Source organism: Girardinichthys multiradiatus, chromosome 3 (genome assembly GCF_021462225.1).
Source record: "Girardinichthys multiradiatus isolate DD_20200921_A chromosome 3, DD_fGirMul_XY1, whole genome shotgun sequence".
Taxonomy (NCBI): domain Eukaryota; kingdom Metazoa; phylum Chordata; class Actinopteri; order Cyprinodontiformes; family Goodeidae; genus Girardinichthys; species Girardinichthys multiradiatus.
The window spans coordinates 23,027,803-23,040,565 of NC_061796.1; the positions used below are offsets into that span (position 1 = coordinate 23,027,803).

Sequence of the window (12,763 nt, forward strand, 5' to 3'; positions counted from 1 at the left end):
ACTTTCATGTTTAGCTTTAGTTTTCTAACAGGTAACACGCAGGACTCTGGCAACAGTCAGAGCCTTTATTTTCACAGAACTTCTCAGAACCTTAAGCAGTCCAACATTTCTTGTTTCCCATTGCAGAAGTACGTCTAAGCAGGACCAGAGAGAGAGATGAGGTGCTGTGTTGACTTGATTTTCGGAATGGACTTCTTGTAATCCAGGAAATCTCCAGAACTGAGCACAGGTGGGCGCACAGTCAGGATGAGACGGAAAGCTGATTCGAAAAGAAGTATCTTAATGTGTCGGCCTTGGATCGAGTGAGTTTGTTAAACATAGAGGAGGCTTGTCGCTTGAGCAATATCTCTCTCACACACACACGATGATCCTTACCCTAAACCTAACCTACGCTCAATTCAAATTAGTTCTACACCTAACTATTAACCCACATAAGCCATTAGTCCCTGTATGGACTGGACAAAATGTCCACACAATGTTTGTTACACACACACTCTATCTATGGATAGTTTGGAGTAACCAGTTAAACATCATGCATGGTTTTAGACTGTGGGACAGTTTTAATGTCTAGAAAATAAAGTGAGTTAATTGCACTTAAACAAAAATGGGCCCTGGTTTTACGGGTACCGGCAATGCCAAAGCAATGTCGTGAGAAGCATAAAATGCTGTAAAGCAATTACTACCGGAGTGGTTCAAACCAGAAAAACTCAAAGTGGTTTGACTAAATGGACCCTTTTACGGGAACAAACAGGCGAGGAATGGAGGGAGAGTTGACTTGACTCGGATGTTGTAGCAAAGCAGGTTACACTGTCAAATTTACCAGGTAGGTCACACTAAATGAGTTATCTTCAGTAACCAGTGACCATTATACAGCGTAAATCAACTATACCCAGAAAATGAGTTATAAAATCTTTATAGTCAAAATGAAACCAACATCAAAGAATATGATCATAAGAAGAATCATCTATACTTCTGCATGTAGCCAGTGTGATATATGACAGCAATTATTCTTAGAGAATAGAAATAAATGAGATTACAAGTCCTGAGAACTGATGTCTGCTATTTAGAAATTAAAATATTCTGATTACATCATCATTTTTACACACACAGAAGTAGAAAATACAACTTAGCCTACCTGCCCCACATTTACTGAACTTTATTAAAGGTATTTTAGTAGTGTATGAATTCTAATGTTAACCAGCTCATTTGCTCATTTGCAAAAAAAAAAAAAAAACCAGGAGTCAAACAGAACTCATCATGGACTATAATAGCAAATGTAATACCGACATCTATGAGGCAGATTTGAATTTATTTTTTTATTCTAATTTAATCTAAGGGTTAAATCGTAGACATTCTCCTGTCGCCTAGTGGCGGCCATAGAAGACATAGCGGGTAAAGGTATGCCATTGATTGGCCTGTTGTGTTTAGATAAAATGGTGGCAAGTGAAATTTTAACTTTTTCATCTGAAGTATACTCACCGGCCACTTTGTTAGGTACACCAACTGCTCGTTAACGCAAATTTCGAATCACAACCAATCACATGGCAGCACCTCAATGTGTTTAGGGATGTAGACATGGTCAAGACGATCTGACAAAGTAACTTTACAAACTGCACCCCGTCTCATCCATCCACTAACACAGTGACGATAGGCCCTGAACGCACCATGGTGGAGGTGACGTCTCCATGGTGAGGAACTCAAGACTATAAATAAGTTGGATAATCGTTGAATTAACGGTTAAATCTAACCAACATTGAAATAGCAACGTCTTTTCTACATCATGTATCATCATGTCTGGATGTTGGAACAATGTTATTTTTCAACTGACATATTTCATCAACATTTTTAAAAGTCATGTTTGTAAAAGTAATGTTGATTAGACATACAGCTCAAAAACTGTTGATATTTCAATGCTGAATTCATGGTGAGTTAACAACACCAATTCAACTGTTTGGTGTTCAACGTTGTTTTGTGGTTGAATTAATGTTTTTTTTTAAACTGACATCATTTCAACAACATTTAAACGTTTAATGTCAGTTGAATCCCAGCTGGGCTATGCCATGATTACATATGAGGGGCGTTTGAAATTTATTATAAACAAGCAAAACCCCGTTAACACACAAAGGTCCTGTTATGTAATAGAATAAGCAGATCAGTTTCCAGTTAAAATCCACTGCGACTGGTTTGAAGAAAACCTCTGACTGGGAGTTCTGCTGGGTTACACAATGAAGCAAATGTCTGCAGCAGGATTCGTTTTGGGTCTTTTTTGAGGTTGGATGTTGTTGAAAAATAGTTAAGCGGTTCAAAAAACAAAAGCAAAATCCAGCATTTTGGAATGAAATATGAAATATGTTCAATCAGTCTATTAAATATATAAAGATAAAAGCTGGAATGAATAGGCAGCTTGTTGAAGAAAAAGTGTCCACACAGATACAGAGTTTAATTTCCTGTATAGGTCAAAGTCCTCACAAGATGAAGCTCACTATGTGTAGTAACTATTTAATTATTCAGCCATAGCCATAAGGCTTTGTTTGCACATGCTAACAATTCTGGCTACTTTTTTATCTTCAAACAAAAAAGAATCAAGTCATTAAAGTCAGAAATTTAGCTTTTTATTATTAGTTAAATTTGTATTTTCCACATGTTATTCTTGATTCTTTAGAGTGGCGTTGGTTTTGCTTTTTTTTTACAGAAAAACTGTTCTGTATGAAAAATCTCCAAAGAAGCCTTAAAACCAAACATTTAAAGCCATCTACTCCTTTTTGAATATGTTTTAAGACATCCAAATTAGTTTTGTAACATTGCAAGTATTAAAATGACACACAAACAAGTCAGTTTGAGGGTAAAACATCATGAAGATGCTGTGAGGGTGACGTTACTGGTCTGTCTAATAAGATCCTCTAGTGTGAGCAGCAAACAAAGGCAGCAGGAGTTTTATTTTTGAATAAACAGCAGTTTATTTTTGAAGGGGTAACAGAGTTGCTTCTTCCAGGATTCTGTGGGTGATTCCAGCAGGTGGGTGTGTCTGTAGTCAGCTCCATGTGTTTGACAAACACACCTAATTCAAATATTAGCTTCAACTACAAATAAAACCTAGAATTAACTAAACTAACCATTTACACTGAAAATTAAAGAAGCATCTGTGAAATTATACATCAGGATCATCATTAATATGTCAGTAGTAAGATTTACAGTATGTTGCTCTCCACTTCCATTGAGTAACAGTCTTAGATTTAAATTTCCACCCCTAAATAAAACTGTAAATTTATGGGGGGGATCTTTTTAGCACAAATTAATGTATAGATTTGCAGTCCTGATAATGTCAGACGTTTCAACCAAATGTTTGGAAAACGTAAAACCACAAACTTCTTCTCCTTTTTAGGCGCTGGCGGCAGAGTGTCAGACTGCAGGCTACAGTGGCGTCTTGATCCCATACAAGTGCGACCTGACCAGTGTGGAAGACATCCAGTCCATGTTCGCAGCCGTCAAAGCGAAGCACAAAGGCGTGGACGTCTGCATTAACAACGCCGGCTTGGCTCACCCTGAGCCTCTGCTGAGCGGAAAAACCAGCAGCTGGAAGAACATGCTGGATGTAAGAACTCACTGTTACTCTGAAAATCTCCTTCTCATTCCTGTAAATGAGAAGGAGATGGGAGAAATAGTAGAACTGCAAGGAGCATAGGTGCTACTCGGGTACCTGAGATCAATGGTGGGCAAGATATGGGTAATAACAGAAAGCACGGAGGCAGAGTTGGAGAAGTTCAGATATTGAGAGAGATCAAAATGGAAAAGATTAAATGGAATAAACCTGGATGACAGGTTTAATCCATCCAGAAAATTCTAGAATAAAATATATAGTAGTTGAACTATGACACCCAACTTCTATAAACATTTATTCTTTGTATATTTACTGTGTTGACATGTTCTTTTGCAGGTGAGTGTTTTGGCTCTTAGCATCTGCACTCGTGAAGCGTACCAGTCGATGAAAGAAAGAAACATTGATGATGGGCACATCATAAACTTAAACAGGTACACTTTTACTTATATTGTTTCACCTGTTTTTGCAGCAGGTAGTGAAAGGCTCACAGAAATTAAAACAGGGCGCATAAAGTTAATGGCAGCAACAGCTCTGGCAACGGTTTTGTCTGTGTTTTGAAGCACTTTCAAAGCAAAAAAAATCGAAACATTCAGTTTCTCAATAAAACATGAATTAAATAAGAGTCTTGTGGCACAGGATGTCTAATATTGTTCAATGGTTCACTATGAATTCACATCAGTTGGGATGTTTCTGTGCTTTCTGTAGTGGGATATATCAGTACTTCTTTGTAAATGTTGGCCCGTCAAATATTTTCTTCTGTTTCAGCATCGGTGGGCACATTGTAATTAACAGCAGCGACGTCCATTTCTGCACGGTCACCAAATACGCCGTGTCCGCCCTGACTGAAGGCCTGAGGCTGGAGCTAAGAGAGGCCAAGACTCACATCAGAGCAACAGTAAGGCTGCAGTGCTGTCTCCCTTCATTTAAAAACACACCCCTTGTACTTGTTTAGCCTGCAGTGAGTCAATATAAAATCAAATCTTTTTGATAGATCCACCACGCCTCATAACAAACTCTCAGAATATTATAAAAGGAACCTCATTTAACACTGAGGATATCAGTCAACTTCACTTTCCTATTTATGTGGTAGAGACCTGTGAGGAGTGTTTGTTGGCATAAGAGCTCATGACTTAAGCTGCTGTGTTCTTGAAAGACAGATTTATCTGTTGGTTTTTAAAAAGGATATGCAGGCCAGGCACAACTTAGAAATGCATGACTGCCGCTGATTTGACTTATCAGTCTTTCAGCTTTTAGTATTTTTACATTTGACCCCATAAAGTTTCAGGCTCAACCAGTTCTGCAGTCTATGGTAGAATAGATCTTTTTATGTCCTGACGTTAGCCCACTGTTCTCTGTCTCTGCAGTCTATTTCTCCTGGTATGGTTGAGACTGAATTTATTTATCGGCTCTACAGCAATAACCCTGAGAAAGCTAAGGCATCATATTCTCGCCTTAAGGTAAACATATTAAAAATGTATATATTTAATAATCCATACTGCATTAATATCATGTAGACTTTTTACAGAGATGACAAAAGTAGTCAAGCCTTTACCTTATTTTCCAGGCCTTGGAAGCAATAGACGTTGCGAATGCTGTTGTATATGCCCTAAGTGCCCCTCCTCATGTTGAGGTAGTTGCCTTTTCTATCTTTACAAGCTTTGTGTTTTACTTTTGTTTTACCTTCAGTTATTCAAGAATTATCTGACCGTCACCACCTTATTTTCCAGGTCGGAGAACTTTTGTTGCGACCTGTGGAGCAGCAAATATGATCTTATCACCATACGATGGCTACATTTTACATACACTCATTCTACATATGATTTCTGTACTGCATCTACGAAATGAATGACTGTAATCGCTATTCAAAAGAATAAAAGTCTGATTTTAAGGTGAAATGTGTTGCTGTTGAGATTTGTTATAATGCCTTGCAAGAGCATTCATAGCTCTGGCACCTTTCCACATTTTCGCATGTTACTTCCACAAACTTAAATGTATTTTAATTGCTTGGTATAAATGAATGCATGAAGGAATGAATGAATGAGTTTTTCATTTCCAATGGAAAGCAACAAGTGTTTACAAGGAAATGAGAACAAGGAAAACTTAAAACAAGCATAATGCATGGTTATAGATGTTTAGAGTTTTCACATACATCTGAATATTCATATGGACAGATTGCATTAGACCAAGACTGTTAAAAAGCCCTAATTGGGACATTGGATGATTCTCTTGAGATTGTAAAAATGCAAAGAAATGATAAACTGTTAACTTAGATGCCTATTAATTATGCTCATTTGTAGTAAATTATCCTACTAGTTTAGAATTGACTCAATAATATTTAGATCTGGTGACTGTGCAGGCCATGGGAGATGTTCAACTTCACTTTCATGTTCATCAAACCAATCTTTCACCAGTCTTGCTGTGTGTATTGGTGCATTGTCAAGACGTGCACCAACAATTTGTCCTCTTTTGAACTCTGGTATGTCACCCATAATGTTGTGTGTATTTCAATATTTTGAGTAAAACTGTGCTCTTACCCTGCTAATTGAACCTTCACACTCTGCTCTTACTGGTGCAATGTGCAATCAATGAAGACTGGCTACCAGGCTGGTCCAATTTAGCCATGAAACTTCCCACACTAAAATGACAGGTGTTTCAGTTTCATTGTGGAACCCCTGTATATGCAGAAAAGTTACAACAGCAATGTTAAACTAATGGATTTTGAACAACAATAAAACAAGATGCAATAAACTATGAATTTACTTAAGGGACAAGTGGTGCATAAATACAGACAGAACCCCTTTGTCACAAGTACATACAGCTAGTCAACGTAAAAGCTCAGCCAACAGCTATGTCTAGGAGAGACAGGTTTAAACACTGAAAGACAGAGTCAAGTGTATCATCTACAAAAGCTGAACATAAAGTTAATTGCAGAACCTCTAGGAACCACCAGCCTAAAAGCGAAGGCTTCGGTTAAGAACAAATGGAACAATCAGATCTCTGATGTATGATAGAGCTTGATTATTAAAGGCTTTATATGTAAGAAGGATTTTAGAATTTTTATTTCTATTCTGGCCAATAAAGGAAAGCTAAAATAGGAGAGATACGATCTCTTGCTGCAGTGTTTTGGATGAGCTATTTGCTTTTAACTGCATTTTGTGGACACCCTGTTTGGGAGAAATGTACTGCTAAAATTCAAGAGCACATATTTCATAATGCTTGCACTGAAAACCTTGGGTGTCTTTCAAATATATTCGGTTCTCCCTTAAATCTGTTTCTGCACTCAGATTTAATGCTTTTTGCACAGATAATTTGTCCTCATGAATGTACTGGTAATTGCCTGTCTTCCCTGCTTGTGAATTTTTTTGTTCTCTCTTGGATTGGAAAGGTACCATCGCCTAGAAACTGCTCCAGCCAATAGAATTGACAGTATGCAACTGTAGGTCACGTTAGGGTGCACTTGTTTTTCATCCTTGAAGGGCTACATCTCCTCTTCCGGCGTTGTTCACCTCAGGTAGAAAACTGCCACTAAACCAAAGAAGAATGAGAAGAAGCAGCAGCAGCTACTTGTTTGGTTTGGAGACATCCATCCGTTAAATGTCTAAACCCGCTTATCCTTGCAGTATCGTGGGGCTTCTGGTGCCTGGTTGATGCTAATTTGCTGTGGCAAGACTGCATTAAGCCAGCCTTAAGGTGAGTTCAGATTTTTTTGAGAATGAATCTATATGAGTATTCCATTTTCAGAAGAAGTGTATTATAAACATGAAAACATATGAACTGTCTACTTTGCAGTAGAGAGTATTTAGCAGTATATTGTATATAAAGCTATTACCATATTAGACATCAGTGTAGCTGGGATTAAATTGCTCTGTTTTACCCCATTCACATTAAACAGTAACTTGTCTTTTTAATAAAAAAGAGAATCTAAAGCAGGGTTGGACCATGTTTTGCTGAATATTGGACTATTTGCACATTACTGGACACCACCAGGCCTTCTGGCATCATCGGTCATTTTGTATCCCAGGACAGTCCGCTACTACAAATCCCAGAGGGCACCGCGGCTGACGGGGGCGTCGCAGCTCTGATGCCACAGTCAACTATATAACAGAGTATGAGATGCCCTACCATTGCTTTTCAGCTTGGAACCGAGACGCGGTTACCGGCATCTGAAGCGCATCATTCTGGAAAAGAAAATCCCACGTGGACTTTCATTCATTCTCCCCGTTGGCCAACGAGAAAACTAAGCGAATTAAGCTTACAGGAATAAGAAGGCTTGAGAGTTTTCAACTTTACCGATCGACGACATGGATTTAACACGTAACCAAAAAAAAACGCGGAGGTTTCAAGGAGACAGAATCGCCACCTTTGTTCTTGTTCCAGTCGACTGTTGACGGTCCGGGATACCACTTTTCTGCCAAGGAAGCCAGAAGTAAAACAGTCCATTCTACTCTGAGTTATCCACGGACACGTGGAAACTCTTCCCCCCTCTTTTCTCTGCCTCTCTGCCCCAAGGAAGACTTCAACAAGAAGTCCGTTCGTTCCTTTTTATTTCTTTATTAGGAAGAGCGTGGGCAGGATGGAGTAGGATGTTAGTGTGATTTAGAATCGCCACTTATAGTTAATGTGTTCTGAATTGTATGTGCATGCCATTGCTTTTTTTTAAACTTGATTGCTGTTGAATTTCGGAGACCGCCGAGTCTCGCCAGTTGTGTCTCACTGTCTGGACACCTGAACGCAGGTGCGCTGTGAAACTGGACTGCTATAATAACCTTATGGTGAAAATCAACCATTTTCTTTGTCTTCAACTTCGTGCTTTACTTCCTTGCCGCCAAAGGTTTTATTATTCTTTGTCCTCTGGGTTTACAACTTTGCTTGGGGGAAGTTTTATGACTGCCTGTGTCCCACTGAGCTACACTTTGGGGAGTGCCCTCCCAGAGCTTCGTTCAACAATATTCCTCTTGTATTTTTGCCATAACTGCCATAACTGCTGGTTTGATTTCATACACACTTAATGCTGTTTTTTATTTTGTTTAGTTAGATATTTTACCCTTTTGTGTAGAACGTTTCATGTTTGATTAGGTGAAGATTATTGAATCGGAAGAGTGAGGTGTATCAGGGATGTTGATTTAATAAATATTCACATAGATAAAGAGAAGGTGTAGGTGTTTATTTTGTGCAAGAGTGATTTTTCAGTCAAGATAAGCTTAAAGTTCCCCACGTTTCAGCAGAAATGGTTGATTAAACAGTGACATCTAATAATAGTTATCAACTATTCTTGAGAATTTAATAATTCTAATTATCAAGGGCTTTGAGCCACAATTACATCTCTGATTTCGATTCATAAATGAGGATTTTTGGTTAAGAAATTAATTTTCTCAAATTATGATTTTTAATTATAATTCTTGATAAATATTAATTAATCAATAATCATAATCCCAACAGCAGGCAAACATATAAAACATACAGAGCAGTGCGTGTTGATGACCAGGGCTTAATACCAGTTCAGTGTTATGCTCATCTACTGACTTTAAAATTAAAACATTTATAGCTATAGTTTGTGCAACAGTCTGAACTTGATTGACAATCTTAACTGTATGAACAGTAGATGATATATAAACAAAACCTTTCCTTTATTTTCTCAAAATGACAACAATTTTAAATGTCTGACATGTTAAATTTTGCATAGTGTAAACAGAAAAAATAAAAAAAACTATACTTGGTACCACAGAGTTCAGGTCCTTGAATTAGAACAAGGATTTCTATTCTACCGCATTGCTTTAAAAACTTCTAGTTACTATGGAAACCAAGCAATTTTTTTAGGCAAGAAAGTACATTAATGAGTAAAAAAAGCCTGTTGTTACTAGGCGTGGGGGGGGGGGGGGGTGGCGTCCCGTGATGTCACACTAGTCAGTGACATTGATGTCAGGCACTATGACATCACCACAGAGTGCCTTAGTGACATCACAAGTGACCTCATAGAACTCAGACAAGAGAGCAGACAGATACACAGAATTGTATTTGTTAGTGAGTGTATAGGTCGCACAAGTCTCTTGCTTTGTAAACTGCAGTGTTTCTGTTACACATTAATTCACAAGGAGTTCCACTCAGGACTTTACTGAAAGTAAATCTGAGAACGACGTTCATCCAAAAGAATTTCCTTTGAGATTTCTTTGTGTTTCGTGCCTTTGTTAGCTTCATTTGTGGTAAGATAGGTTCTTCTGTCAGGTGTTTTGTCTAGTAATCAGAAACCAGTTGATGTGTGAAAAGATGGCTGGGGTTAATTTGTCAAGTCCAGATGTTGAAGTCCATCCAGAAAAGAGGGTTCCTTTTACAAGAGCTGAGTTGATCCAACTAAAAGATAAAATTTTTGATGAATTTTATAATCACTTCATGAATAAGAAGATTTATTCAGTTGGCAAATGCACCCAGAGGAAAGTTTCATCTGCCCCTTTGGTTTCTAAGGCAAAGAAGACAGGTCATCTGCCCTTTTCACCTGAAATATTGGAGACATTATTTGAGCAAACAGTTGAGCAACACTGCCAACGTTCAAAATGGTATATTCTTGATACTACGAAATTTGTACCCAGTACTGAAAGCATCAAAGAAGCCAGGCAATCAACAATGCCAGCATGTGCTGTGTGTAAGAGAGTGCATTATCCTCAGTGTCCTAATTATAACGTTATCCGAGCCATTCCATTCACAAGAACTCAGTTGAGTGATTTTGGAAAAGAACTTCTGGATAAAATGTACAACCATATGATGTATTTTAAGATCTACAAAGTATGTGTAAATATTAAAGGAAGAAGAAGTCTTTCAGACACTATTTTCAATCAGATCAATGCAATTAAGCAGAAAATTGAAACCACAGATTCACACTTTTTGTCTTACCGTTTCTATCCAATTTCAGACAGGATAGTTACTGAGGTCTTTGACATGCAAGCGAAACAAAAATGCAGTTACGGAAGGATGTATGTAGAGTCGTCCAGTTCAAAAGACACAACCTTAAGCAGTGATTCTAGCTATTCAGAAAACCACTTGTGTGAGTACTGTCACACATGTACTCCTACAAGTGGAAGCCTTGTGGAGAGCTCGGATGAATATGTGATTTCCGAACACATCAGCAAGTTTAAACCAGCCATCGGGAGTGTAGTAAATTACAAATTGTTTTCTAAACTTGTATTTCAGAAGCTCATACAAGCTATAAGTGAAAGAAGTAAGACTCCAATAGACTTGGACGAAGCTGTAGATATCGTCAAAGGTTTAAACAAATGGCAACTAGAAGAAATCTGTCCCTTTGAATTAGACGCACTTAATCATAACACGGTCAAACATTTGCACACTGATTTGCTCAAAGACCTCTGTAAGGACTTTGGCTCTGTACAGTTGATAAAAGATAAAATTCAATCAGAAAGAAACATTTTTGAGACTGCAACTATATGGTTTCTACAGAGACGCCTATCTAAGTATAATTCCCAATCAAAAATAGTATACAACGTGACACGTTTTTTTTCATCTGTTGTTGACGCTATAGCCAAGCCTTTTGTTGCATGCTTTAGATGCTTCAAGAAGTCACCGTGCGTAAATAAGTGTTTTAATTTCTCTTGTCTTTGTATATAGCAACTGTAAGGACCAGCAGAGTAAAGTTACCGCTGTTTATAGTAATTATGTTTAAGACCACATGCCTTTATTTTGATAGCTTTCTAAGGAGTGGAAGTAGGGTAACGGAACCAGCTCAGTTGGACAAAAAGGTAGAACCGGAATGACTTTGGCAACACAGAGAAAGGATGACGAAAAGAGTTAAAAGGCAACCTAAGCTTAGCTTCAGTCGATAGGGGAACAAGGTTTGTAAATGTGATAAAGTGTATTTGAGTAACCTAAAATGTTTATGCGAAAAGATGTAAAAGGTAGTGATAATGTAAAGAAATGTACTAATGTAATGGGCTATGCATGACAATGGTACCAGTGGATTTCGTCTCTTGTTTTTGCAGATGACGTGGTCCCCCTCTAGCCAAGACCTACAGCATGCGCTGGGGCGGTTCGCAGACAAGTGTGAAGCGGCTGGGATGAAGATCAGCTCCTCCGAGTCAGAGGCCATGGTTCTCAACCGGAAAATGGTAGCTTGTCCTCTTCAGGTTGGACGGGACTTCCTGCCTCAAGTGGAGGAGTTTAAGTATCTCGGGTCTTGTTCACGAGTGAGGGGAGAATGGAGCGGGAGATTGACAGACCGATTGGCGCGGCTGCCGCAGTAATGAGGATGTTGTGCCGGTCCGTTGTGGTGAAGAGAGAGCTGAGCCGAAAAGCGAAGCTTTCGATTTACTGGTCGGTCTATGTTCCTACCCTCACCTATGGCCATGAACTTTGGGTCATGACCGAAAGAACGAGTTCTCAGATACAAGCGGCTGAAATGAGCTTCCTCCGTAGGGTGGGCGGGCACTCCCTTAGAGATAGGGTGAGGAGCCCAGCCATCCGGGAGGAGCTCGGAGTAGAGCTGCTGCTCCTCCACATCGAGAGGAGCCAGTTGAGGTGCATCTATACCGGATGCCTCCTGGACGCTTTCCTCGGGAGGTGTTCCAGGCACGTCCCACCGGGAGGAGGCCCAGGGCATGGCCCAGGACACGCTGGAGGGACTATGTCTCTCGGCTGGCCTGGGAGCGCCTTGGGGTCCCCCCGGAGGAGCTGGAGGAGGTGTCTGGGGAGAGGGACGTCTGGGTGTCTCTGCTGAGTCTGCTAACCCTAACCCGGTCCCAGATGAAGCAGAGTACGATGAGTACTTTTTAAAAACTTGCCAAATGTTGTCAAAAGCAGCCCAAATTTTGACAACCAGCCCAAAGCACATTTTTTCAGCCCAACGTGTTTAAAAGAAGCCCAATTGGGCCGAAACCCACTTAATGTCCCAACACTGTGAGCAGTTGGTGCTTTGTTTGTGCTGGTTTGTACTGTTTAAATTATTGTTCGTGTTGCTATAGTTTCTGAGATACTACAACTTTTAATTTCATATCACATTATTTCACCTGAATAGATTAGGACTGAGGTCTGTGCCAGACATCAACAACACCATCTGTGGCAATGGATTTCACCAGCTGCAGCCTGCACATGCCTTGGCCCGAACTGATGACGTCTATGGCCTGCGACTGTCATAATGTTTTTACCTTTTTTAACAATCAATAA

At 39.3% G+C, this 12,763-nt stretch overlaps 2 protein-coding genes and 1 long non-coding RNA gene across 6 annotated transcripts; all 3 read left to right on the forward strand.

The window, feature by feature from the left end:
- The first annotated feature begins 187 nt into the window (after positions 1-187).
- LOC124866110 (dehydrogenase/reductase SDR family member 11-like) lies at positions 188-5,991 on the forward strand. 4 transcript variants are annotated; one of them, XM_047361785.1, is made up of 7 exons: positions 188-229; positions 3,383-3,592; positions 3,935-4,029; positions 4,364-4,493; positions 4,963-5,055; positions 5,163-5,228; positions 5,326-5,991. In XM_047361785.1, the coding sequence occupies exons 2-7, from the start codon at positions 3,473-3,475 to the stop codon at positions 5,365-5,367; spliced, it is 546 nt and encodes a 181-aa protein (XP_047217741.1). In that variant the 5' UTR covers positions 188-229; positions 3,383-3,472; the 3' UTR covers positions 5,368-5,991. The 4 variants fall into 4 exon arrangements, with proteins under 4 accessions (XP_047217741.1, XP_047217738.1, XP_047217739.1 ...); XM_047361782.1 differs by lacking the exon at positions 188-229 and adding an exon at positions 1,522-1,688; XM_047361783.1 differs by lacking the exon at positions 188-229 and adding an exon at positions 1,806-1,924.
- Positions 5,992-9,668: 3,677 nt separating this feature from the next.
- Positions 9,669-11,587, forward strand: LOC124866120. The gene is made up of 2 exons (XR_007037729.1): positions 9,669-9,798; positions 11,292-11,587. It is a non-coding gene; the product is annotated as an uncharacterized LOC124866120 (long non-coding RNA).
- Positions 9,792-12,760, forward strand: LOC124866119. Its single transcript, XM_047361800.1, has 2 exons — positions 9,792-11,436; positions 12,615-12,760. Exon 1 carries the CDS (start codon positions 9,851-9,853, stop codon positions 11,210-11,212), a length of 1,362 nt encoding a protein of 453 aa, XP_047217756.1. The 5' UTR covers positions 9,792-9,850; the 3' UTR covers positions 11,213-11,436; positions 12,615-12,760.
- The last annotated feature ends 3 nt before the right edge of the window (positions 12,761-12,763 follow it).

What these genes read in the sequence shown, in the direction of transcription:
- LOC124866110 (XM_047361782.1), top strand. An exon ending in AGACTCACATCAGAGCAACA is followed by an intron (nt 4,494 to 4,962) that starts GTAAGGCTGCAG and finishes CTGTCTCTGCAG; the next exon opens with TCTATTTCTCCTGGTATGGT. An exon ending in GTGCCCCTCCTCATGTTGAG is followed by an intron (nt 5,229 to 5,325) that starts GTAGTTGCCTTT and finishes CTTATTTTCCAG; the next exon opens with GTCGGAGAACTTTTGTTGCG.
- LOC124866119 (XM_047361800.1), top strand. Translation starts at nt 9,851, where the DNA reads ATGTGTGAAAAGATGGCTGGGGTTAATTTGTCAAGTCCAGATGTTGAA.